Genomic DNA, 24895 nt, shown 5'->3' with positions numbered 1-24895 from the left:
GCCTTTTACACGCAGCTGGATTACTACTTTTTTAGCTGTGTATTTTTAGGATTTTTTCCCGCGAAGTTATTAGCGCCCAAAACTGACCATTTTGCGCGGCCAGCTGTAAGGGGCTACCTAACAATGATGTTTATTTCCAATTCGTACACGCACGTGCTCTCTCTCAGGTTCAAACTCTCTCACGAGCTTGCTCGCCTGCCTGCCTGCCTATTTGCCTACAGGCGCGCGCTGTTTCTCTGCTTGGACTTTTGTCGTCGTCGTCGTTTTCGTTTGCTATCCGCTGCGCTGCGTTCCTGGCATGTTTATTATAATTTTCAACTAAAATAACAGGTTTGTTTTGAGATATACTTAGCATATAAATTCTTGGATTATGTCAAAATTGAAAAAAAATATTTGAATAAAAGGTATAAATTTCCATTACAATATCCCTATTTAAAAATTTACTCAATAATAACAGATAACAATTCATGGAGGAACTAATTTATCGAAATTTGTATTCTCTCACACACGCTCTGATAATATGATATCTCTTGTTAATCACATATTACATTTAATTTTATATCTCGAAATAAATATCGAAATATATCTTGAAAATTAGAAAAACATACCAGGAACGCAGCGCAGCGGATAGCAAACGAAAACGACGACGACGACAAAAGTCCAAGCAGAGAAACAGCGCGCGCCTGTAGGCAAACAGGCAGGCAGGCAGGCGAGCAAGCTCGTGAGAGAGTTTGAACCTGAGAGAGAGCACGTGCGTGTACGAATTGGAAATAAACATCGTTGTTAGGTAGCCCCTTACAGCTAGCCTCGCAAAAATGGTCAGTTTTGGCCGCTAATAACTTCGCGGGGAAAAATCCTAAAAATATGGTGTCTTCGGGAAAGTTGTTCTAAATTTAATGAAGGTTCTACATTTGAGAAATGGTAAGAATCGGATAACTATGGCGCCTTACGCAGGTAAAAAAGTAAAACAGTTGCTTTTCTCCATACATTTTGACGATTTTTCCCATACAAACTTTAAGCGATTGGAGGGAGGGGTTCCCGTGGTCAGAATGAGCTCAAATTTGGAATTTAGCCTAGTGATGGGTCAATCTTTGATTTCAGGGGGTAGCCCCAAAAAAGTCCGGATTTGGACCACCCTAATATACAGTCCCACGGTTACTTGGGTATTTTAACTGTTTGTTACTTCGCGAAATCATTTTGTTCATTAACTTTCACACATAGTCACATTTTCAACTCTCGGTTTTGTCCAATCATAATGGCGTGTCCAAACACACACAGCGTTGCTTTCCGCTAGTCACCACCTGAACGGCCCGAGCGGTTTAGGCTTTCAGGATTTTTGTGATATTTACTTGTAGAGTCAAAACAGATCAGTAAACTTCACTTATTTGTATATTACACTTTTAAAGATTACATTTTTGCGGTAACACTCTCAACTTTTACGCGCACGATCACATCACTCAACTTTTTGTTGCTAATTTCATTAAGACTTTCGTCGAGCCAATTCTCTACGTTGAAGCCAGACTTGTCCTCCAGACCTCTTCGCCGAGCCATGCCAGACCCCGAACTCCTAAGTCCCGGGTGGACTCTTCACTGCGACTAAGTCTCGACGGACTCTTCACGGCGGCTAAGTCCCGGGTGGACTCTTCACAGCGGCTAAGTCCGGCGGAATCTTCACAGCGGCTAAGTCCCAGCGGACTGCGGCCTCCACCGCTAAGTCCGGCTGGATTGGGGCCTCTGCTACTGGTGGCTGCTGGCGGGTCCGGCTGGTCTGGGGCTTCTTCAGGATCTGGAACTGGACTGGGCTTGAACTGGCTGGAACTGACTGGAACTAACTGGAACTAACTGGAACTAACTGCCCTCCTCAAGAATTTTGGGGTTTTTATAGTCAGTCCCCGAAAACTCTACTAAATTTTGTTCTGCTAAAAGTGGTCCGTTTCGATGAGAAGCATCGATGAACCTCATGAATTAAATTATGCAGACCTCTGCAATTCTTCATGACTTTCCGTATGGTGTAGTGAGTACACCTCAAAATCGGAAGTCATGGGTTCGAACCATTGTCGTGAAACTTTAAATTATGTTATTGGAATATCAAAATTATGTTCCTAAAACATTCTCAAAAATGTTGGTCAATAATGAGAAGGTCCAATTCTCCATTGAACAAACATGCCAATGAATTTGGTTAAGCCACACCCTCAATTTCCCTGTAGAATAACATCGCACATTCATAATTGAAAGCTTAACCATTTTTTGATTGCCTAACAATTGGCGAAATTTAATAAAGGGCTCTTCAGGTGAGGATGACTCATGATCCACACCTGTACATAAGCTTAATTATTTGTCGCGCAACGCGAGTCGACGGGTTGAATTATTTATGCTTGCGTAAGCGCGCATGGTCAAAACTGTCTTGAGGCTCGAAAAATGGACAAATTTAATGATTTAAATTTGAGGTCGTTGCACCATGTTAAACGGCGGAGAAAAGTTTACTGGAATCGTCAACGTCGGCTGGTTCGATATGCCGGGAAATCGTCCGTCAAACAGATACGCATCTAAGCCGGATTCGATAACGGAAAGTTTGGCGGAAGACCGATGAAGAAACCACCTACAATAAACATAAAATTAATCAATAATCTCCCATCATTCAAAATCCCCTCCTTACTTTTCTCCCCGCTGCTGCGAACTCTCCAAATGATGCTGCTGCATCGCCGGATGTGACGTCGGATGCTGCGGCCTCTGCGTTTCTGGCATGTTCGGCATCATCAACACGTTCAGTTCCAGCTGCAACCTCGCTTCCCTCTGTTTCAACCGGTCCAAATCCTCGTGCACTCTTCCCAGTCGTTCAGCGCGTCGAACTCCAAATCGTCCGGCATACTGCCGATGCCTTCGCCTCCGCAATCCTCCACTAGATGCGTTTCCAAGCGAAAGAATTGTGGCACCGACCTCGAATCGCAAGTTTTCATAAATTTTTTTAAATAAAACTCGCGACCTTGCTCGCGACATATTTTCTTTCTAAAACTAAACAAAACAAACTTGACAGTTCTGCCAGCGAAAGTGACACGAGGCAAATCAATGTTTTCAAAGCAGGTGTGGTGCTGTCAAATGTCAAATGACACGAGAAATTTAATTCCTTAATATATTAAATGCAAAAATTAATTCATTAAGGCCAACGTCACGCCCCTCGTCCTACACTGTCCCGTCGTCACTTCCGGCACATAATGCTGCTGATAGTCGTAAACCGCCGGCACCGAGTGCAACATCCGCGCTGACCACCTCCGATTATGGCGCTTCTCGTCGTTTCCCTCTTCCGTCGGATCCTTCTCCTCACCATTAAAATTTACTTTATCGTACTTGTTCGAAAAGCGGATGTAAATCTGCTTCAACTTCAATTTCGTCCACCTGGCTACCACCACCGAATACAACCGGTGCAAATCCACATCCCAACCTCCGATCTTCGGCAACCGCATAAACTCAAAAACACTCAAGCTTCCTTCTTACCAACTCTGGTCGTGAAACAGCTGCAGGTCCTGCAGGAAGCTGGCCTTGTCCTTTTTCGAAAACCAACTTTCCCCCCGACGTCGTCCCGCACCGGCACCACCCACCTTCCGCTGCTGTGTCCGCGTCCGACTCCTGGCTGTGGCCGCGTCCGGATTTGTTTCGCTTCGTGGACAACTCACTCACCACCGGCACTACCAAAATGTTTGTTTATATTTTGTACTTAGGCGTACACGGTTACACGAGAACGACGAAATGAAAGAAATGATCCCAAGTACCCGCGGGGCACTAAAACTTAAGTTTTAATCTACTCTATATCAAAATATAAAGTAAGCTATATACAGTTACATGACTCTATATCCCCTTGTAGTGGCGACGTTAAGGGTAGATATAGAGTAATGTTCAGAAAAACAACGAAATACTACATTACCGACACATGGGTGGTGATGTCAAAAAGCTTTCCACAGCACCAAAGCAGCCTCTCCTCTCTCTTTCCCTCTCTTTCTATGAACAGCTTTCGATAATTTGCAAGTTTCAGTAGAGGACTGAAGAATTGATGTGGATGTGCTTCAATTAAATGCCGCAAATCTTTATTTACTTCCACTAATGTGGATTAACTGGCTTGAAACATTAAAAGAAGTGTCACAGCTTCGAAACATTTTTTGAAGTTGATTTAGAGTTCCGGTACACTAAAGGCTTACTCTATAGTGAAATAAGAAGTTTCTATTAATGCTTTGGAACATTTTTGTGCTAAATGCTTTGAAGCTCTAAATGGCTGATCTATATGTTATTATAGAGTAAGCAATAATGTTCCATGGCATAAATGTTTCATAGCATTTCAAAAGACTATTTAAAGTTTCAAAGTACCGGGAAAGCTATGTTAGAGTGAATTTAGAGTTTTGATTTAATGCTTGTGGTTACTTGGGATGTAGTCGAATTAAAAGTAAAAACTTTTAAATCAGTTAGCAATGAAATTTTCAAAAACTGTAGCAGTTCGAATCCCGCGGCGGGCGCTCTAAAATTCTTTGTGTAAATATGGGTATCCGGCGCCGTCGCTCCGTGCCGTACTCAAACACTTAGGAGCCCAGGGCGGCGAAGTCCTTGTAGTTAAAAGGAAGACACTAGTGGTTGGTACTAGCAATGGTGGCCGACAGCTATAACGTCAACTTCGTTTTTTCGTAGCAGTAAAAGTTTTCATATTCAAAACAAAAAAAAAACTTTTAATGGAGCAAATTTTGACCACTTTTTATTTCAACAGTAAGTTACTTTTGCCATTACAGTAATATTCAGTGTGTGGTTTTGCTGGGCTCACGTGTGGCCCCCAGACAGCACTCTGGGTGACTTCTGCTGTAAGAGGACATATTAAAAATAAGTTATGATTAAACAATGGAAGAAGCGCAGCAGACGTTTGATTAGAACTTTAAGATTTAAAATTTATGAAACAAAGATGAAAAATAACAACAATATGAATTAGATAAAGAAGACATCTTTGCTTCCCCTTCCAGCTATCAATTGAATCTACATTAAATCTTTTTTGTTGCAGGAATCAATAATGGAAATTATCTCAGAAGGAAGAAATTTTCAGCTAGTCAAAGACGAGTCATTGCATGAAGTACTAGAAGTTCTTCAAAAGTTTTTTCCATACTCAATAAAGGTATAGTGATTTTTCCACATTTTCATACACCAAAAAAACAATACTCAAATGAGTCTAGTTTTACCAGTGAAGGGTCCATTCTTTCCCAAAGACACCATATTTTTAGGATTTGTTTGCTGAAAAGTTAATAGCTTATGAAAATGACTATTTGTGCGCAAGGGGGCTACCTAAAAACAATAATTTTTAACTGCACGTGCGTGCTCGTTTTCCTGCCTGCCTGTTATGTTGCCCCATTGAGCCGGAATGATGGAACAAGAAAAATCACAAATCCGCATAACTTATGTCAAGATTGTTCAGGCACACAAAGAAAAAATACTGTAAATTTAAAAAGATCGTTCGTTCTCGGTCACGGCGTTCTTGCAGGATTCTTCCAGAATTCTAACAGAGCGAAAATATTCTTACTTACCATCATCCACAGTTAGGTTCAAGCACTCGCCGCGACCAGACGTCTTTCTATAACAGCTCCGCGTTCATTTTTTTCCGTTTATCGCATCACACACATCGGTGTTGCTTTGCTGGCTCGTCAGCAGCCTGACGACAGCGCAATCTTTTCGCATATCGTGCCAGATTTTGCGAACATGTCCAGTGTGCGAATCCGCAAAAAAAAAAAACCATAGAATTTTTCCAAGCGACCAACATACGAAGAAATTCATGCAATCGTGCATGATAAAGTGGGGCTCAAAGGCTACAGATGAACTACTCTCAAAACTGCGTACACATCAAGTCCGTAGACCTGAAGACTTTCCAAGATGCTGTGATCAACCACAATGACCACAACGAGTTGGTTGTCGACAAGAAACGGATCAAGGTGAGCAATTCTCTACCGAAACCGGAATTGGATTTTATTTGTATTTTTTGATTTGGTTCAAACTTTGTGGAGGCCTTCCCTATGACCAAATAAGCTGTTTTGCGTCATTGGTTCACTCATACAAGTCTCCATACAATTTTGGCTGCTGTCCATACAAAAATGGTATGTCAATATTCAAACAGCTGTAACTTTTGAGTGAATTTTTCGGCAAAGTTGTAGGTATTGTTGAGGACTTCTTGGTATTATTTTGCGAACAGTAAATTGGTTCCGCTTTGACAGTTCTAAATTGAGGCCGCTTTGCGGACAACTATTCTGCACCCAGGTATTAACATTGAAAATCAGACCATTAGTTGCTGAGATATCGGCATTAGAAAATGGTGGGCTGTATGGGTAAGACTTAGAAAACTTCAATTTTCGTGTTTCTTTTTCTTAAAGCGGCTGTAGGGTAGGGTAGTCATCAATGAGACACTTTTGGTTTTCAACTTTCAACGATTTTACTAATTTTTTCATCAGCATGTTTTAATGAGCTTTTAGTTGCATTATCATTCTTTTAATGTGTTCTAACATTGACAAAAATATGAGATCGATCCGACATCTACAGCCAGAGTTATTCAACTGTCTCATTGTAGACGCACTTGGCAGGAACAATGAGACAGGTGGGGAACAATGAGGCACTCTACGAAAATCAACATTTTTCTAGCAAAACATCATGTTTTTGTATTGTTCCATTGCAGGTGACTTGCCTTGAACATTTTAGAGCAATTTTGCCAACATGAAACTTTTAATAACAAAAGTTACACTAAAAAGTATTTCAATTTTGTAAAATCCATATATTAATACCAAATAACTTTGTATTTTTGGTTAAATGAAGTTTAAACTCTATAAATATGCCAAAAATCACTTTTAATTCATGTTTTGAAAGATTTCCATCGATTTTGAAAAGTTTATTGATGAAAAATCAAAGTATTTTTTAACTTTACCCATTGGCTGAAATGAGTAAGGAACAATGAGACAGCCCTGGATTCTGAGTTTATTCTAAATTTTTACCAAATCTAATGAAAGGACATTGTAGCCCAACTTAATCCGTTTAGAACGTCGAAAGAAATTTCAAGAAATATTAGTTTTGGTGTAAATGGCAGCCTACGAGCGAAAAAGTATTTTTTGTCCATAATTTACTTTTACACCCCAGAATCAAACATTTATGAATTACTTTTCAAGGGAGCGTCCATAACCAAAGCCACTAATATGGCAGACGTGTATCCAGTAGACACACCTTTCCCCCAAATATAAGCCTGATTGGTTGAAACTACGACTTGTGAGAGCCATTTTATCATTGTTCCCCGTGTCTCATTGATGACTACTCTACCCTATCTCAGCAACCCGAGGTCGAATCTTCAATGTCTCTTAGACAATTTTGTAGCAAATTTTCTGAACTTTTAAAAAAAAATATTTTTGGAAATGGTCACTCATGGTCACTATTTTTAAAAATCGAAAAACAGCAAATATTTCGATAAAATCAAACTTTCTATGGATGGCTACATCTTGAAAACGGAACCCTTTATCAAAAAATCTGTAAAGTACTTTTCGATTGCAAATTCAATTTTGCATTGAAAAATAATGTCAAATTTGTTTTTGCATGAAACTTCGATTTTTTTTCCAAAAATCACTATGTTTTCAAAAATTCATAACTCGGCGGCAGATTTTTTGACCATGTTTCTCTATGGCTCAAAAGTTGCGGATTTTTGTCCCCTAAAACATATCAAAAAATCTCCAAATTCAAAAAATACGTATTTTGGGAAATTGAGTTTTAGTGAAATAAAAGTTGATTAAAAAATCTGCAAATTTTTTTTTCGTGTACCAATTTTTTTCTCAAAAGTCCTCAACAATACCTACAACTTTGCCGAAGACACCAAATTGATCAGAAATTTCACTCAAAGGTTACAGCTATTTGAATATTTACATACCATTTTTGTATGGACAGCAGCCAAAATTGTATGGAGACTTGTATGGGTGAACCAATGACGCAAAATAGCTTATTTGGTCTTAGGGAAGGCCCCCACAATGTTTGAACCAAATCAAAAAATACAAAAAATAAAAATGGTCGAAATCGGCCGAATTCGTAGAGAGTTGCTCAGGTGCGACTTATGATGGACGATGGTTGACGGGGTTGAGATCAAAATCCATGATCTGTCCGAGAACATTCGGAACGAATAGGTTGCTGCCTACCTGAAACAGTATGGCGACGTGCTGTCTGTCAGGGATGTAGTTTGGAGTGAAAGCTTCAAGTACAAAGGGGTCAACACCGGTGTACGGTTCGCAAAAGTGGTGCTACGAAGACACATCAAATCTTTCGTAACAATTCTTGGTGAGACCACTATGATAAGCTATCGCACACAGCAACAAACGTGTCGCCATTGCCACAATCAATTACATCCCGGCAGTTCTTGCGTCGAAAACAAGAAATTGCTAGGACAAAAGCAAGACCAGCGCTAGATTAGCTACGCAGATGTGTTGGGTCATATGGAAGAGGCCGCGACTCCACTGATGCCACAGTTCACACCAACAAACCTCACACAGCTACATGAGCAGTTACGTGGCGTGGCAGCTGAGGGAGTCGAGGCAAGCTCCTCCCTCTCAGCAACCGTCCCGAATCCCCTACCTCGCGCCGAAGGAGATGTGAGCAGTGCAGTTGTTCCAATGGAGCAGTCCGAGAACGAGCAGGCCGCGATCGAGCCGGCCGCGATCGAGCAGTCGGAGTTGGAGCAGTCAGCGATGGAGCGATGATGCAAAGAAAGAATCTCGAGCGTGCCAAACGACCAATCCACCCAACAGGCCGAAGGTGGAATGTCGGTAGAAGCCTATGCTTGTTCTTCCTCGGTGAGTGCGTTTGTCTTCAATCCTCCCCTCCCAGCTCCTTCCCTTCCCAATGATTCCCTAATGCAGATTTCTGACTCAGAATCAACCACTGACTCCTCTCAAGAGGTGGACGGTGCTCCGTTTCAGAAGGTGAATCGCAAAAAACGAGGCCGTCAAAAAGCCAAAACTTGAAGCGTAGACCCACTCCTCCAACCCCACAATGTCTAATAATCCCTTGAGCTACAACATCGCTACAATATCGCATTGTGATAACAAATATCGACAGTGCAAGAAGAGGTACTGCGGTACTGCTGTTGCCCTTAAATCACACATTCCATTCTCTAATGTTCAGCGCAGTTTAGATATCCGGATTTTTACGGTCAAACTCATTAGTTCGGTTACTATCTGTAATGTCTACGCACCATCCGGTACACAGAACCAGTCCGCCCGTGAATTTCTTTTCCGACACTCTCTATACCCTTCTATCTACAGAACTCTGTCTCAAATCTTGTCGTTGGTGGTGATTTTAATAATTAATTATTGTGTGATATCCACCAAAGATGCAACAACTTTAGTAATTATATAAAAAGATTCATTGAGCATGAGCATGGAGCTGCTACTCCGTTATTGACAGATCAGCTGAAGTTAAATAATGAATCAAAAATGATCAGTGGGAGCCAACCATCCGTTCACTGTTTAACCTCTGAAGATCCCTACTTTATTAGTCAATACCGGCGCCCTCCCAAGAAGCCTGCAGTTCAACGAAAGGGAGGAATGTTAGTCCGATAGTTGAAGTTGCAGACTCATCAAGCATACAGCTTTTCGCTATATACCTGTTGATACCGCATGAGACCGTTGAATCCACAGCATCTCCTTCAAGCATCACGTGATTATTTTTTTTTGGTCAGTAGGATAAGGTATTGGGTTTTCGATGCCTCCCGAGCTAGACCCGTCGGCGAGCCTTCCGAGCAACGATGCTATGGGAAGGTCTTTCTGGTTAACACATAAAATCACTCACACACAGTTATTTTACTCCACTATTATCTCGACGATCCAAAATGTTAGCGCGTCTTTCGATCATATCATTACTCGACGCCGTGCCTTTCGATCAACGTTGATATGGAAAGGGCTTTGAAAATCACAAAACAATTAATTAAGATTACACAAGCACATAAAACACAAATTACTCCACGAAAATGACGCTCAAGACGCAAATAATTCAGTAAGGCAAGCGCGTGGCCTCGTCGTAGCACACAATTCACGACAAAAAAGTGATACAAAAGGCACACAAAATAAAAACACTTTTCACTCCGAATATTTGTACGACCACACGTTCCCTTTGCCAATTAAGCACTCTGTACACGATCACTAATACAGCACAATAAGAACATCACGAAAATTCATCATCCCGTCACTGCTGCTAACACGATACTGACGCGCAATAATATTCATTAGTACAATGACCCCCTCTCACCGCATGCATGATATGAACACGATCACGAATACAGCACAAAAAGAACACCACGAAAATGTATCATCCCGGCACTGCTGCTAACACAATACTGACGCGCAATAATATTCATTAGCACAATGACCACCCCTCACCGCATGCATGATATGAACACGATCACGAATGCAGCACAAAAAGAACACCACGAAAATGCATCATCTCGGCACTGCTGCTAACACGATACCAAAGATACCTACACTCAAAAAATCTTTCACCACATAGTTGCATGAAAATTCCGGTGGCAGCCAATTGTTGGCCCAAAATATCGTTTTACTTGAATCATGCAACTGTCACCACGCGATCATGTCAACTCTGCTTGATTATCATGCAGATTACCACAGATTACACTAACACAACCACAAGCCACATGAAATCCATGCATGAAAATTTGGGGGCGTGGCATGCAGTCAGCTGGTTTTTTGTTTGCATGATAATCTTGCAACATCCGCATGGAAACATGTATGGAAAAAATCCATACACCTTTTCATGCAACTTTGTGGTGAAAAATTTGTTGGTGTTTGTTACACTCAAAAAATCTTTCACCACAGGGTTGCATGAAAACTCCGGTGGCAGATAATTTTCAATCCAGAACAACGTTTTACATGAATCATGCAACTGTCGCAGTGCATTCATGTCAACCCTACCTGATTTGCACGCAACCCTCACCCACACAACTAAAGTTGCGTGAAATTCATGCCTGAAAAATTGGAGGCGTGGCATGCAGTCATCTGTGTTTTGGTTCGCATGAAATTCTTGTCATATCCACATGGAAACTGCTATGGAAAAAAGTCACTAGCCTTTTCATGCAACATTGAAGTGAAAAATGATGGCGATGAACAAAGCTTTTGAGGTTGCGTGAAATTCCTGTCTGCAAATTTTGAGATGGGCCTGAAAGTCTGAGGACGGTCAGTTGGCTGCTGATTCTCATCAAAGTAACATTGTTTTTGTTTTCTTTCTGTTTGCGCCGGAACATTTCAGCGCTGTTTTTCGAAGCGAGATTTATTGATGCAATAGTAAGCATTTTCCCCATTATTTCGTCGTATTTTGCACAACTTTTTCATTTGCTTTTATCTAGGCCAGGAAAACCGAAGTTCCAGTGCAACAACGTCGGTGCAAATCACCGCAACATGGCCAAGCGTAACATGAAGCCGGTCCAGGACAAGAGAGTCAAACAAACCAGGAAGAAGGTAGGCACTGGTCGCGTCCGGCAGAAGGAGGATCGCTAAAGTGACCAGAGAGACTGACCCGCGTTCCGCAAAGGAGAACCAGGCGTGTGAGTGTGAGATTGTTCGTAGAAAATGCCTCCTACACCGGCAAACAAGGCAATTTGAGTATGTTGTGAATGTAGTGTGAAGTGAAAATGAAACGTTGTGTAAAAGTGATACATGAAATTTGGTGAATAAAAAAAGTTAAAAGACAACCCCTTTTTTCTTCCATAAAAAGACGAAAAAAGAATTGTATACAAGTAATAAACCACAAGACTCTCGAAGTAACAACGCATGAAAATCCAGCGACCGACTACACTGCTGCGGTTGAATATCACGTTAATTTCCAATAAAAAGCACAGGACAATGTAGTAAAAGCTGCATGAAAGTCCCGTGAAATCCATCAGTGACCCATGCAAACTTGCTTTCTATGTGTGTGTCAGCTGGTTTTTGGTATGCATGAATTTCATGTCACAACCGCATGGGAATAGGTTTGGAAAAAACCACATACCTTTTCATGCAGCACTGTGGTGAACAGTTTTTTGAGTGTAGGATGGTCGGGAAGCTGCATGAATTTCCTGTCTGAAAATTTCGAGCTGAGCGTGCAGGTCTGGAGACGGTCAGTTTGCTGCTGATTCCCATCAACTTCACTTGGTTTCAGCTTTCTTTCTGTGTGTGCCGGAAAACCACAAACATGAAAAAACAGTGACTCTGTTCGTTCTTCAAATCTGCTTGGACTGTTTTTTCGAAGTGAAATTTAGTAAGTATTTTGCGCATCATTTAGTAAAAAAGGTTTAATTGTTATATGCATATTTCTAGGCCACTGCTCCTGAATTTTCTACGCACAACCGTCATGGCAAAGTTTGTCCTGAAGCCGTACGCGGACAAGGCCCAGCAGAAACACCCCATCAAGGTCACCAGGGAGCCAAGGAAGCTAGAGAGATGAAGGCGTCTGCCGCGTACGGGAGGAAGTTTGGGCTGCCCTGATAACAGCCCCGCGAGCAGAAAGTGATAAGCCGGAAACATGAACGTTACGTGCGTGTGTGTTTGTGGTGGGATGTCCGTACGATAAATCGGTAAAACATAAACATGAAAATACGAGTGTTTTGTGATTTATAATGTTGAGATGTGATAAGGTTGTGTTTGAGCGAATAAGCAGAGCGATTTTGAAAATAAAAAGTTAAAAGAGCAACACCATTTTTCATTCAAAAGAAATAATCAATAACAGAAAAAGAAAAAGTAAAACCCAACCGCACCCACACACACTTTTAAAACTCATTCGAACATCATGTGACATTTGCTATTCCGATAAGGTAAAGATTGCGTGAATTGGTTGCAATATTGACATGAAATTCTTGCGATGTGTCATATGACTGTATTGGTTTGTTTAGAATGAATACAGCATAGCCTCCTGAGTTTCTCGTAGATTTGGCATGAAAATCCATATGGAAAAAAATCACATATATTTTCATGCAGCATTGTGGTGAAAGATTTTTTGAGTGTAATTTAAAAAGATAGACAACTCATAAAATCTGGGAACAACGCTCAATCATCAAAACCGCAGAGCCATCTGGTGGGCTGACATCTAAGTTTTCGAGCTTTTCAATGCCCGCACCTAATGAAACAAAATATGCGCGCACGCACAAAGTCACACATGGTAGTGATGTTGTTTTTCGTTCATCTCTTTCGCACTGTTTTGACCAAATTTTGACAGAGCGAGGAAAACATTCAGCGAAATGGCGTGCAAGTTTTGGAATTTCATGATTATTAATTACACACAAAGAAAAAATACTCTGAATTTAAAAAGATCACTCGTTGGATTAAAAGTTCGCGTTGGCTTATATTCGTAGAAAGTTCAAACTTTTCAATTTAAAAGTTGGAAAGTTTTTGATACTACCATGCATTTATGGAACAAAATCGTTGTATCGGTAAAAGTAAAACTTTTAATTGGAAAAGAAACCTTTTATAGCAAATAAACAACATTTAATACTACAGTGTTAATTTCAGAAAAATGTGCTTGATTCTAGGCTTGATTTTATATTTAATTTTAAAAGTTTTAAACAGTATGTTAAATAAGACATTTTGTTTTTGTATTTAACGCTTCTGGCCAAAATCCGATTCCAAGCTGTACACGGTTACACGAGAACGTCAAAATGATAAAAAAAATACAGTCGTATTAAAAGTTAAGACTTTTAAATCAGTTAGTAAGGAGATTTTCAAAAACTTTACCAGTAAAAGTTTTCATATTTTAAACAAGAAAAAAGTTTTAGCAACTTTTTAAATCAAAAATAAGTTACTTTTGTCATTACGGTAATATTTTTTTGTGTGTAAGTTCAGATCAAATTGAACACCTGGCGGGTTTGGGCCAAGTGGAAAAATCAATTCAATCATAGATACCTAATGCAATGCAGTTTTCATGGCAAACCAAACCATAACAAACCCGGATCCAGCCAAAGACGAAGGAAAATGCTCTGCTGGTAAATTCTTCCGGATAGAGAACTGTCACAGGCTCCCACACTGAAAGAAACCAACATAGCAAAATTAAATGCTTTTTCACGTGAGTTGCTCCAAAATCCAACACAATAAATTCACATGCTTTTCCTTTGACCTGCGCGAAAAACCCTTCACGTTTGTTTCGAGTGGATTTCACGTGAGTTTCATAATAAAAGCACTTAGATTTGCCCCATTGGACTTATCCATTTGTTTCAACGTGAAAATCACGTTAGTTCCAAATGTTTACGTATGTGGCGAAAATTTTTCCAGAAGTATGATGGCCACGGACGAAGATGGTTGTTTTTACTTGTCGGCTTAAAAAAGTCTGCGTTTTTTAAATATTTGTTTAAAAAAAGCTCTGAGAAATGCATAATCAACGGAGCAGTAAGTATAAACAAAAACGGACCAGTAAAGTTTCATAAAATTTCGTCTATTTTTTACAGGAATTAAATTCCAGCTCAAGGTCTGCTTCAGAATCCGCTCATCCGACCCAATGATCCGAAAGTTCACCGGAACATTCGCTATGATTCGGCGGTCGGCTCAAACATACGGCGCAGCATGAAAGTGGCTTATGTGTGCATTTATGAAAAATAGATTTGTGCGTGATAAATTTAACTTTTTTTTTCTAAATAAATCTGGTTGAAAAACACGATTTAATCCCACCTGGGGTGAGATAGGGCCTTTCTTACTAAAGAATATAACAATGGTAGATTTTTTTCAATTCATAACATCGACTTTGTTTATTTATAACGTCTTATGATGAAAGCAATGTATAATAATTGAAATGATTTCCAAAAGAAATAAAAAAACGCAAATTTCACTACAAGAATATTTTTAATCGTACAATATGTTTGTAAGTTTGTAATCAAACAAGCGTTTATGACAAACGCGATCATAGCAAGCTTCCCATGTGCCAGTGACAACGCACACCGCGGTATTGTCCGTTTCTTTCAAAGGTACACGCCGCGCGGTATTTAAGAAGGCACTGTTGCCAGCGATTTTTTGCACTTTTGGTGCAATAAAAAACATACCCGGATATAAACGATAAAAAGCTTTGAAAGCTCCTATTGGAATCCAATGAACCCTGTTCAATAAACTTACGAAAATGAAGTCAAGCGCTCGGAAAACAAATTGATTGTAGCCGGATGAATGTCTTATGTCACAAAAGTTTTTGCATAAACATTGGACAGTTGTACAAAAACGAACAGGGCAAAAGAAACCGAAAAGCTACGTTATCTTACATGTTGTAGGAAACATCGGTAGATAAACTGCTACAAAACGAGTATAAGTCGAGCCACAAAATAGATGCGCCAGCATTCTCGCGCCAGTATTCGAAGCTCAACTTGACAACTTGGCGACGAAGCGTCGAAAATCGATGCAGTGTGATTTTTTGACGATTTTTCCGATTAAAATTCATGCTGAATCGACATAATTACGAAGATGGAAATGTCGTCCAGCCTTAAAGTAAAACCTATACCTTTCTTTAGTAAGAATTTTTGTAAGTAAGTAAGAAAATTTTTGAGATAAATAAAAGATATGAAAATGAAAAAAGGTGCAGGTGGTTATGTTCTACATGACCAATATGACAAAGTCCTTTGTCAAAACTCTTAAAAGTAAATCCATTTTTATTTATATTTTTGAAATGTTTGCCTATTTATTTAATCATAAATAATTAATTCTAATTTAATGTTTTCAATAATTGGCACCTCTGTGGAAATAAATTGCCAAAAAACGAAAATTTTGCCAAAACAAGTATGGTTCGGAAAACTCCGGGTGTGGCCAATCTTGTCAAAATGGCCATTTTCATTACCAGTATCAAAAACCATGCATTTTGATACCCATATTGCCCCAATTTGTATGGTTCCGTAAAAGTCCTCCCGGTAGAACTTTTCCCAGGGCACTGGCCACTCCGGGTGTGGCCGATCCTGCCAAAATAGCCATTTTCATTACCAGTATCAAAAACCATGAATTTTGATACCTATATTGCCCCAATTTGTATGGTTCCGTAAATGTTTGTTTGTTTGTTTGTTGTTTATTATTTGGTAGAGTAAGGGCAAAACCCTTTTAAAGTACTACCTCCGTATCGTAAAAAGTTGCTTACATTTTTCAATTAAACTATTCGAGCCACAAAATAGATGCGCCAGCATTCTCGCGCCAGTATTCGAAGCTCAACTTGACAACTTGGCGACGAAGCGTCGAAAATCGATGCAGTGTGATTTTTTGACGATTTTTCCGATTAAAATTCATGCTGAATCGACATAATTACGAAGATGGAAATGTCGTCCAGCCTTAAAGTAAAACCTATACCTTTCTTTAGTAAGAAAGGCCAAAAGTAAATCGTTCTAAAAATTGATCGGGATTGCCGATAGATGTCGAATTTATTTCAGATGCTCACTCATGGTCTGTACTATGAATGTAGGAAGAAATTTCGAATAAAATCAGAAATGAAAAATGTTGGCGAAGGTCACAAGGTGGGCTTTTACCTTTTTTAGGGATTTTTTTTTCTTATGGTAGGTTAATCAAACGGCTCTAACTCCAGAACCATATTATGAATCTGGATGAAAATTTGGGAGGTTGTAGAGCTCGAAAAATGTAATTTTTGAGATAAATAAAAGATATGAAAATGAAAAAAGGTGCAGGTGGTTATGTTCTACATGACCAATATGACAAAGTCCTTTGTCAAAACTCTTAAAAGTAAATCCATTTTTATTTATATTTTTTAAATGTTTGCCTATTTATTTAATCATAAATAATTAATTCTAATTTAATGTTTTCAATAATTGGCACCTCTGTGGAAATAAATTGCCAAAAAACGAAAATTTTGCCAAAACAAGTATGGTTCGGAAAACTCCGGGTGTGGCCATTCCTGTCAAAATGGCCATTTTCATTACCAGTATCAAAAACAATGCATTTTGATACCCATATTGCCCCAATTTGTATGGTTCCGTAAAAGTCCTCCCGGTAGAACCTTTCCCAGGGCACTGGCCACTCCGAGTGTGGCCGATCCCACCCGGACACCCGGAGTGGCCAGTGCCCTGGGAAAGGTTCTCCCGGGAGGACATTTATGGAACCATACAAACAAGACAATATGGGTATCAAAATTCATGGTTATTGATATTGGTAATGAAAATGGCCATTTTGACAGGATTGGCCACACTTTCCTAAGAACCGAGGAATAAGCATGTGTCTTTGGTGAGGTCACCGGATTAACACTTATTCAATCGAAATGGCCAGATTCACCGCCTGTTGTAGAAGCAGTTGAAGTTCCACGAGACGCAGTTGAAGTTCCACATTTTCCGCAGGTCAAGAATCCTACCCTGAGCGGTCCCAACAAATAGAATTCAACCTCGCTTATCTACCCGACAGCGACGAAAACAAGAAGCACTACATGGACGTTTGCCTTGGCGAGGATGTCAACGACTTGGCCAGGGCCACTGAAGACGAAGAGGCCGCCGACCGGGTGTTGAACATCGCTAGGGGTTAGCCGGAGAGAACGAGCCAGCACGAATGCAATTCGATTTCGCTGCCCTCGAGCTGAAACCTGAGCCACCACTGGGAGATTCGCCAATGTCGCCAGTCGCGTAAACGGTTAACACAGACAATCACCCTAGTCTCCGTAACCGGATGTGGAATTCAGCAACGAAACATCCATCTCTCTGCTACTGGAGATTCGTGGCCTGATGTACTGCCTGGAACTGATGCAGATACCGGTGGAGAATTCGTTGGTCTGCACGTTCCAGGAGTACACCAATACGCCGATCAAGATTGACGATTGCGCGGTATGGACGGTGGAGAATGAGCATCGGAAGCGGTGGCCCTGAAAAGGCAGCCCAACTTGCAGGTCGTGTCCCACTTCATGCAAACTTTCGGCAACATTGTCCAACTCGCGCCCCTTATTCCCGTGGTTCCCCAGCTACGAAGTGAGCGTCCAATACTTTGATTTTGATCATTGAAGGATGACCTGTGTGAGCTGGGACATTAAGTCGGTTTTAGTTTAGCCAGCGTTCAATCTCTTGTAATAAAATGAAATGAAATAGCAACTTAATTTAGTTTTATGTTATAATTAAAATGTTATGAATTTGATGCCATTTGCAAAATGTCATGTCCAGCACTAGAGTGCCCAGATCCTCAAGGAAGGTGGGGCAACAATATGAGCGTTTTGAAAATTTCGTCGTTTATGGACACCCCCTTGGCAATTTTAGAACAAATTTCTGAGGATGATGGGGCAACTGCCCCATGTTGCCCCACCCTGTGCACGCTAGTGGACACCCCGGTAGAACCTTCCCTAAGGGCAATGGAAACTCCAGGTGTGGCCAATCCTGCCAAAATGGCAATTTTCATTACCAGTATCAAAAACCATGAATTTTGATACCCAAATTGCCCAAATTTGTATGGTTCCGTAAATGTCCTCCCGGGAGAACCTTCCCCGGGACAATGGCCACTCCGGGTGTGGCTAATCCTGCCAAAATGGCCATTTTCATTTCCAGTATCAAAAACCATGAATTTTGATACCCATATTGCCCAAATTTGTATGGGTCCGTAAATGTCCTCCCGGGATAACCTTCCCCGGGGCAATGGACACTCCGGGTGTGGCCAATCCTGCCAAAATGGCCATTTTCATCACCAGTATCAAAAACCATGAATTTTGATACCCATATTGCCCAAATTTGTATGGGTCCGTAAATGTCCTCCCGGGAGAACCTTCCCCGGGGCAATGGACAATCCGGGTGTGGCCAATCCTGCCAAAATGACCATTTTCATTACCAGTATCAAAAACCATGAATTTTGATACCCATATTGCCCCAATTTGTATGGTTCCGTAAATGTCCTCCCGGTAGAACCTTCCCCAGGGCACTGGCCACTCCGGATGTGGCCAGTCTGTCAAAATAACCATTTTCATTACCAGTATCAAAAACCATGCATTTTGATACCCATATTGCCCAAATTTGTATGGTTCCGTAAATGTACTCCCGGAAGAACCTTCCCTCAGGGTAATGGCCACTTCGGGTGTGGCCAATCCTGCCAAAATGGCAATTTTTATTAAAAGTATCAAAAACCATGAATTTTGATACCCATATTGCCCAAATTTGTATGGGTCCGTAAATGTCCTCCCGGTAGAACCTTTTCCATGGCAATGGCCACTCCGGGTGTGGCCAATTCTGTCAAAATTTCCATTTTCATTACCAGTATCAAAAACCATGAATTTTGATACCCATATTGCCCCAAGTCGTATGGTTCGATAAATGTCCCCGGTAGAACCATCCCTAAAGGCACTGGCCACTCCGGGTGTGGCCGATATCCTACCAAATTGTTCCCAATCACTTCGGTATTCCGGTGACCGTTCTGGAAACCGTCAATAACTTCTTGGACCTCCTCTCAAGTTTGTGCACCACCTGTTTCTTTCAACGTGTGCGTGTGTGTGTAAGCAATAAAATTCTCAACGTAAGGTCCGTCTTTGATGAAAGTCTGATGGACACTAAATCCTCCAGAGGCTAACTTTTAGCTTAAATAGTTGGCACGGCATCCACGCAGCAGAAACAAAATGTCACGCCGAGGGCATGCGACGGTAACGCTACATTTTCGATAAATTTTGCATTGACACCGTAGATAGAGTTTTAAGACAAAGTCCTTTGTCAAAATTTGGCCATATTTTCATTTGAAAACTGTGTATTTTGTTGAAAAGTCTGACCGCATCCGAAAACAGATGGATATTTCGAAATTTGCGCGGCAACTCGCCCAGGTTCAGCACACTAGCTTTCATCTGCATTCAGAAGAATCGAAATCGGATATATAGGAGCTGAGAACGACGCGACACAAAATTTTGCAAAATTTTACCACATACGAACATTACTCGACCTCCACGGATTTTTTTTTCTCAAAATTCGAGGATTGGAGATAGACGAGTTCTGTCAAGGTGAATCGATAGAGCGTCGAAAATCGATGCAGTGTGATTTTTTGACGATTTTTCCGATTAAAATTCATGCTGAATCGACATAATTACGAAGATGGAAATGTCGTCCAGCCTTAAAGTAAAACCTATACTTTTCTTTAGTAAGAAAGGCAAAAATACGAAAAACTAAACTCTTTATTTAAACATAAACATACCACAAATTCATATCATATTCATGAGCCAAGCATTACAAGGTCATGTGAGCTTCCATGTAAAATTAACGTGTTTTGTACATGGATTCACAGTGTCGCGCGATTACATTTTTTCAAGTGCTTTACATATGGAATTCACATGCTATGTCGTATGGGGCAGATTCATGTGTAAAACATGTGATATTACTATGTGCTTTTCTTTCAGTGCAGGGACAAAAGCACAGTTAGTACCTTTTTTCTGGTCTACGAAGGAAATGCTACACGAGGACGTGGTACGTAGAGTTAGAGAACCAAGGGGCTCTCAAGACAAACTATTTTCAGGTGATCCGGTAGGACCGGATTGGCCAACAATCGGACACAGGCCAGACGGGTGTTACGGCAATATTTGTATTTCTTTGAATCCCAAAACATTTTTTTAATAATCTTTTGATTGTGTGCATGTGTTTTAAATACTTGTTTTTTTTTTTATTTAAATTAACGAATTCCTCTATTTATTGCTAAATTGCTTCTATCAGCATTTCAACTTGAATTGCAGCACACAATTGACGATATTTAAATCAATATTTTGGGCTGTCTCAAAGCATTAAAGCAAATATAATCACGATGGTTTTCTTACAAAATAAGTTATCACTTAAAATTATATTTACACGTCACAAATTGATTCATTTATTACAGTCAAAATAATGCAGATCAATACGTATCACAACACAATCGAAAAACAACATCAATGTTCGCTAAAAGATTGATTTGCTTAAAAAAACATTCAAAACAAAAAGCGCTACGCACAGCAAAACACATCCGTCTCGTGTGGTTGCGCGAAAAGCAGTGACAGCAGCAACAAGTTTTTTCGTTTCTTGCGTTTCTTCTCTTCGCTGCGCTGAAACTTTATTTTTTTCTCGCCCTCTCACGATCGCTTCAAAGCTTATTGTTTGAATATTTACCCGTTCGCATCGAAGTGGCGCTACACTGAAAATACGCCACACTTTTTTTTCAAGTGCCCAAACACTTGAAAGGTTCAATAAAGCCACATCTTAGATCTAATTTGTTTGTGTTTGAATTTCAATCCAATCCATTATCAAATTCAAGTGTTTAAACGATTGACTTATTGGTATTTTTTGACACCTTATTTTCATTCGGGTGGCTCAAACTTTTCAAGTGTTTTGCTCATGAATTTGCCCCACTGTGCTGAACTATTCAAAGTGATGAGGAAAACACTTGAAATTGATCTTGTTTTGATTTGAAATGCAGTTTCGTGACAGCTTCGTCAGACTTTGCTTCGTTTCTTCATTTGTGCTTTGGCGGTCCGGTGTGTTCGTTTTTCGCAGGCCCGAATGACCGCGTGAGTTCGCTGCCGCCATGTTCCTGCCCAGTAAATTGCCTGCCCGGTTTGTGGCCGCGAAGATGAGCATCACCACAAGGCTGCGTCCTCGGGCTCAGGATCCGTATGGTCAGCGGAAGGGCTCGGTCTCCCGGACCCGGAAGGAGGCCAACTTTGGCGATAGAGGTTCTTTTCCGGAGATTCATCCACTTGGTGAGTGGGGAAAAGATTTTTTGTTGGGTTTTGTTTTGATTTTGGATTTTGTTGTGTGAATTGCAGGAAGGATGCGATTGAGCTGCAGATGCCGTACCAGGAAGCGTTTGATGAAATTAAGGAAAACACCGGGGCGCTGGAGAATCGGTGTCGGTGAGGACAAGAAGCGGTGAGAAGCAGGATTCGATACATTCCACCCAGGGGCCAAGCAATGCGTCATTCGGATGGTCAAGGCACAGTTTGATTCGTTGAAACCAACCGCGGTTCCGAATCAACAAGAAGGTTCCCCGGGGGCCTCCATCTCCGCAGAAAGCGGTGGTGGCGAACAACCCGAACCTGACCAGGAGGACGATCCTGAAAGCAGGGACAACCGGAAGAAGAGACAATTTAACAACAAAAAGAATGTTCCATTTTTGACAAGCAAATAAAAGCTGTCAAAATAATTTCATGACGCAACTTCTTCTCTTATTGAAATAAACCGAAATCCATTTCTATTACATACAAACATGCATTGATTATGGAAGGAAAAATCATTTAAAACCAATAGATATAACGTGGTTTTCCATGTGACACAACACATCAAATTCAAGTGTTGTGCTATTGAATTGACAGCATCTTTAGGTGCCCAAAATTCAAGTGTTTTGCGATTGATTTCTGAGTGCTCTGTACAGCAGGGTCAGATCATGTGTAGAACACTTCGTTAAGCTGTGTAAGTTTTGCTCAGTGTACACTGCATGTTTGTATGTAATAGAAATGGATTTCGGTTTATTTCAATAAGAGAAGAAGTTGCGTCATGAAATTATTTTGACAGCTTTTATTTGCTTGTCAAAAATGGAACATTCTTTTTGTTGTTAAATTGTCTCTTCTTCCGGTTGTCCCTGCTTTCAGGATCGTCCTCCTGGTCAGGTTCGGGTTGTTCGCCACCACCGCTTTCTGCGGAGATGGCCCCGGGGATCCTTCTTGTTGATTCGGAACCGCGGTTGGTTTCAACGAATCAAACTGTGCCTTGACCATCGAATGACGCATTGCTTGGCCCTGTGTGTATCGAATCCTGCTTCTCACTTCTTGTCCTCACCGACACCGATTCTCCAGCGCCCCGGTGTTTTCCTTAATTTCATCAAACGCTTCCTGGTACGGCATCTGCAGCTCAATCGCATCCTTCCTGCAATTCACACATCCAAAATCAAACAAAACCCAACAAAAATCTTTCCCCACTCACCAAGTGGATGAATCTCCGAAAGAACCTCTATCGCCAAAGTTGGCCTCCTTCCGGGTCCGGAGACCGAGCCCTCCGCTGACCATACGGATCCTGAGCCCGAGGACGCAGCCTGTGTGATGCTCATCTTCGCGGCCACAAACCGGGCAGGCAATTTACTGGGCAGGAACATGGCGGCAGCGAACTCACGCGGTCATTCGGGCCTGCGAAAACGAACGGACCGCCAAAGCACAAATGAAGAAACGAAGCAAAGTCTGACGAAGCTGTCACGAAACTGCATTTCAAATCAAAACAAGATCAATTTCAAGTGTTTTCCTCATCACTTTGAATAGTTCAGCACAGTGGGGCAAATTCATGAGCAAAACACTTGAAAAGTTTGAGCCACAATGAAAATAATGTTCGTCAATCGTCACTTGTTTGATAATGGATTGGATTGAAATTCAAACACAAACAAATTAGATCTAAGATGTGGCTTTATTGAACCTTTCAAGTGTTTGGGCACTTGAAAAAAAAGTGTGGCGTATTTTCAGTGTACACTGAGCAAAAATCCCACGGCTTATCGAAGTGTTCTACACATGATCTGACCCTGCTGTACAGAGCACTCAAATATCAATCGCAAAACACTTGAATTTTGGGCACCAAAATATACTGTCATTTCAATAGCAAAACACTTGAATTTGACGTGTTGCGTCACATGAAATACTATATTATATTTATTGGTTTTAAATAGCTTTTCTTTCTATAATCAATGCATGTTTGCATGTAAAAGAAATGGATTTCGTTTTTTTAAATAAAGAAGATGTTGCGCAATTAAATTTTTGGCTGCTTTTATTTTCTAACTTCAAGAACAACTTGGTGTGTAAAAACTTTGTAATTTTTTTCATCCGGTTGTCCCGCCACCACCACTGCTTCCTGGGAGGTTCCTCAGCGTCGGCGAGTGAAACACCGGTGCCGGCGGAGATGGAGGCCACTGGAGAATCTTCTTGTTGATGCGGAATTCTCTTTGGTGGAACCGCGGTGGTTCCATCGACTCAAACTGTGCCTTGACCATCCGAATGACGCATAGCTTGGCCCCTGCATCCGAATCTTGCTTCTCACTGGCACCGCTTCCTGGTTCGGCATCTGCAGCTCTTTCGCATCCTTCCTGTGAATCATACAAAATACATCCAAAAATCAAAACAAAACCCCACAACAAAAATTCTCTCCCCACTCACCAAATGGGTCAGGAAAGGAACTTTATCACAAAAGTTGGCTTCTATCCGGGAATCCGGGAGACCAAGCCCTTCCGCTGGCCATACGGAGCTCGAACCCGAGGACGCAGTCTTGTGGCGATGCTCATCTTCGCGGTTACAAACCGGGCAGGCAATTTACTGGTCTGGAACATGGCGGCAGCGAACTCACGCGGTCTGCGAAAAACGAACACACCGGACGGCCAAAACTTTCAAATGAGGAAACAAAGCAAAGTCTCATGAAGCTGTCGCGAAACTGCATTTCAAATCAAAACAAGATCAATTTCAAGTGTTTTCCTCATCACTTTGAATAGTTCAACACAGTGGGGCAAATTCATGAGCAAAACACTTGAAATTTTTGAGCCACACGAATGAAAATAAGGTGTCAAAAAATACCAAAAAGTCAATCGCCAAAACACTTGAATTTAATAATGGATTAGATTGAAATTGAAACACAAACAAATTAGATCTAAGATGCGGTTTAATTGAATCATTCAAGTGTTTGGGCACTTGGAAAAAAAGGGTGGCGTATTTTCAGTGTAGTGTTTTGATGCCTGAAATTTAACGGAGTTGACGGCAGTGCCCATCATGTGAAAGGCAATTAAATTAAGAAAATTTCGGAGAAAGGCACTATTTATTTCAGGAAAATGGGCATATCTCTGCTTATATTGAACCAAAAGTGATACCTTTTTATGGAACTTGTTCAGAAAACTGTTTTCTACAATGTGATCGATTCTAAAATGTTTTAAAATGTAATGGTGTTATGTGGCAGAGGATTGAACAAATAATTTTCGGAACCTAT

At 40.8% G+C, this 24895-nt stretch overlaps 1 protein-coding gene and 2 long non-coding RNA genes across 9 annotated transcripts in view; all 3 read left to right on the top strand.

The window, feature by feature from the left end:
• The window catches only part of LOC119768052, a 170588-nt gene that overhangs the window by 65991 nt on the left and 79702 nt on the right, over positions 1 to 24895 (top strand). For all 7 annotated transcript variants that reach the window (XM_038258391.1, XM_038258390.1, XM_038258394.1 and 4 more), the window contains one exon: positions 5033 to 5143. In XM_038258391.1, coding sequence (XP_038114319.1) covers positions 5033 to 5143 — 111 coding nt within the window. The remainder of the gene's footprint in view (positions 1 to 5032; positions 5144 to 24895) is intronic.
• LOC119768054 lies at positions 9802 to 11769 on the top strand. Its single transcript, XR_005277875.1, has 2 exons — positions 9802 to 11330; positions 11393 to 11769. It is a non-coding gene; the product is annotated as an uncharacterized LOC119768054 (long non-coding RNA).
• On the top strand, positions 11773 to 12714 carry LOC119768056. Its single transcript, XR_005277877.1, has 2 exons — positions 11773 to 12282; positions 12342 to 12714. It is a non-coding gene; the product is annotated as an uncharacterized LOC119768056 (long non-coding RNA).

This window comes from Culex quinquefasciatus, chromosome 2, assembly GCF_015732765.1.
Source record: "Culex quinquefasciatus strain JHB chromosome 2, VPISU_Cqui_1.0_pri_paternal, whole genome shotgun sequence".
Lineage (NCBI taxonomy): Eukaryota > Metazoa > Arthropoda > Insecta > Diptera > Culicidae > Culex > Culex quinquefasciatus.
Note: the sequence above shows the minus strand (reverse complement) of the source record. Positions and strands in the feature narration are given on the sequence as shown.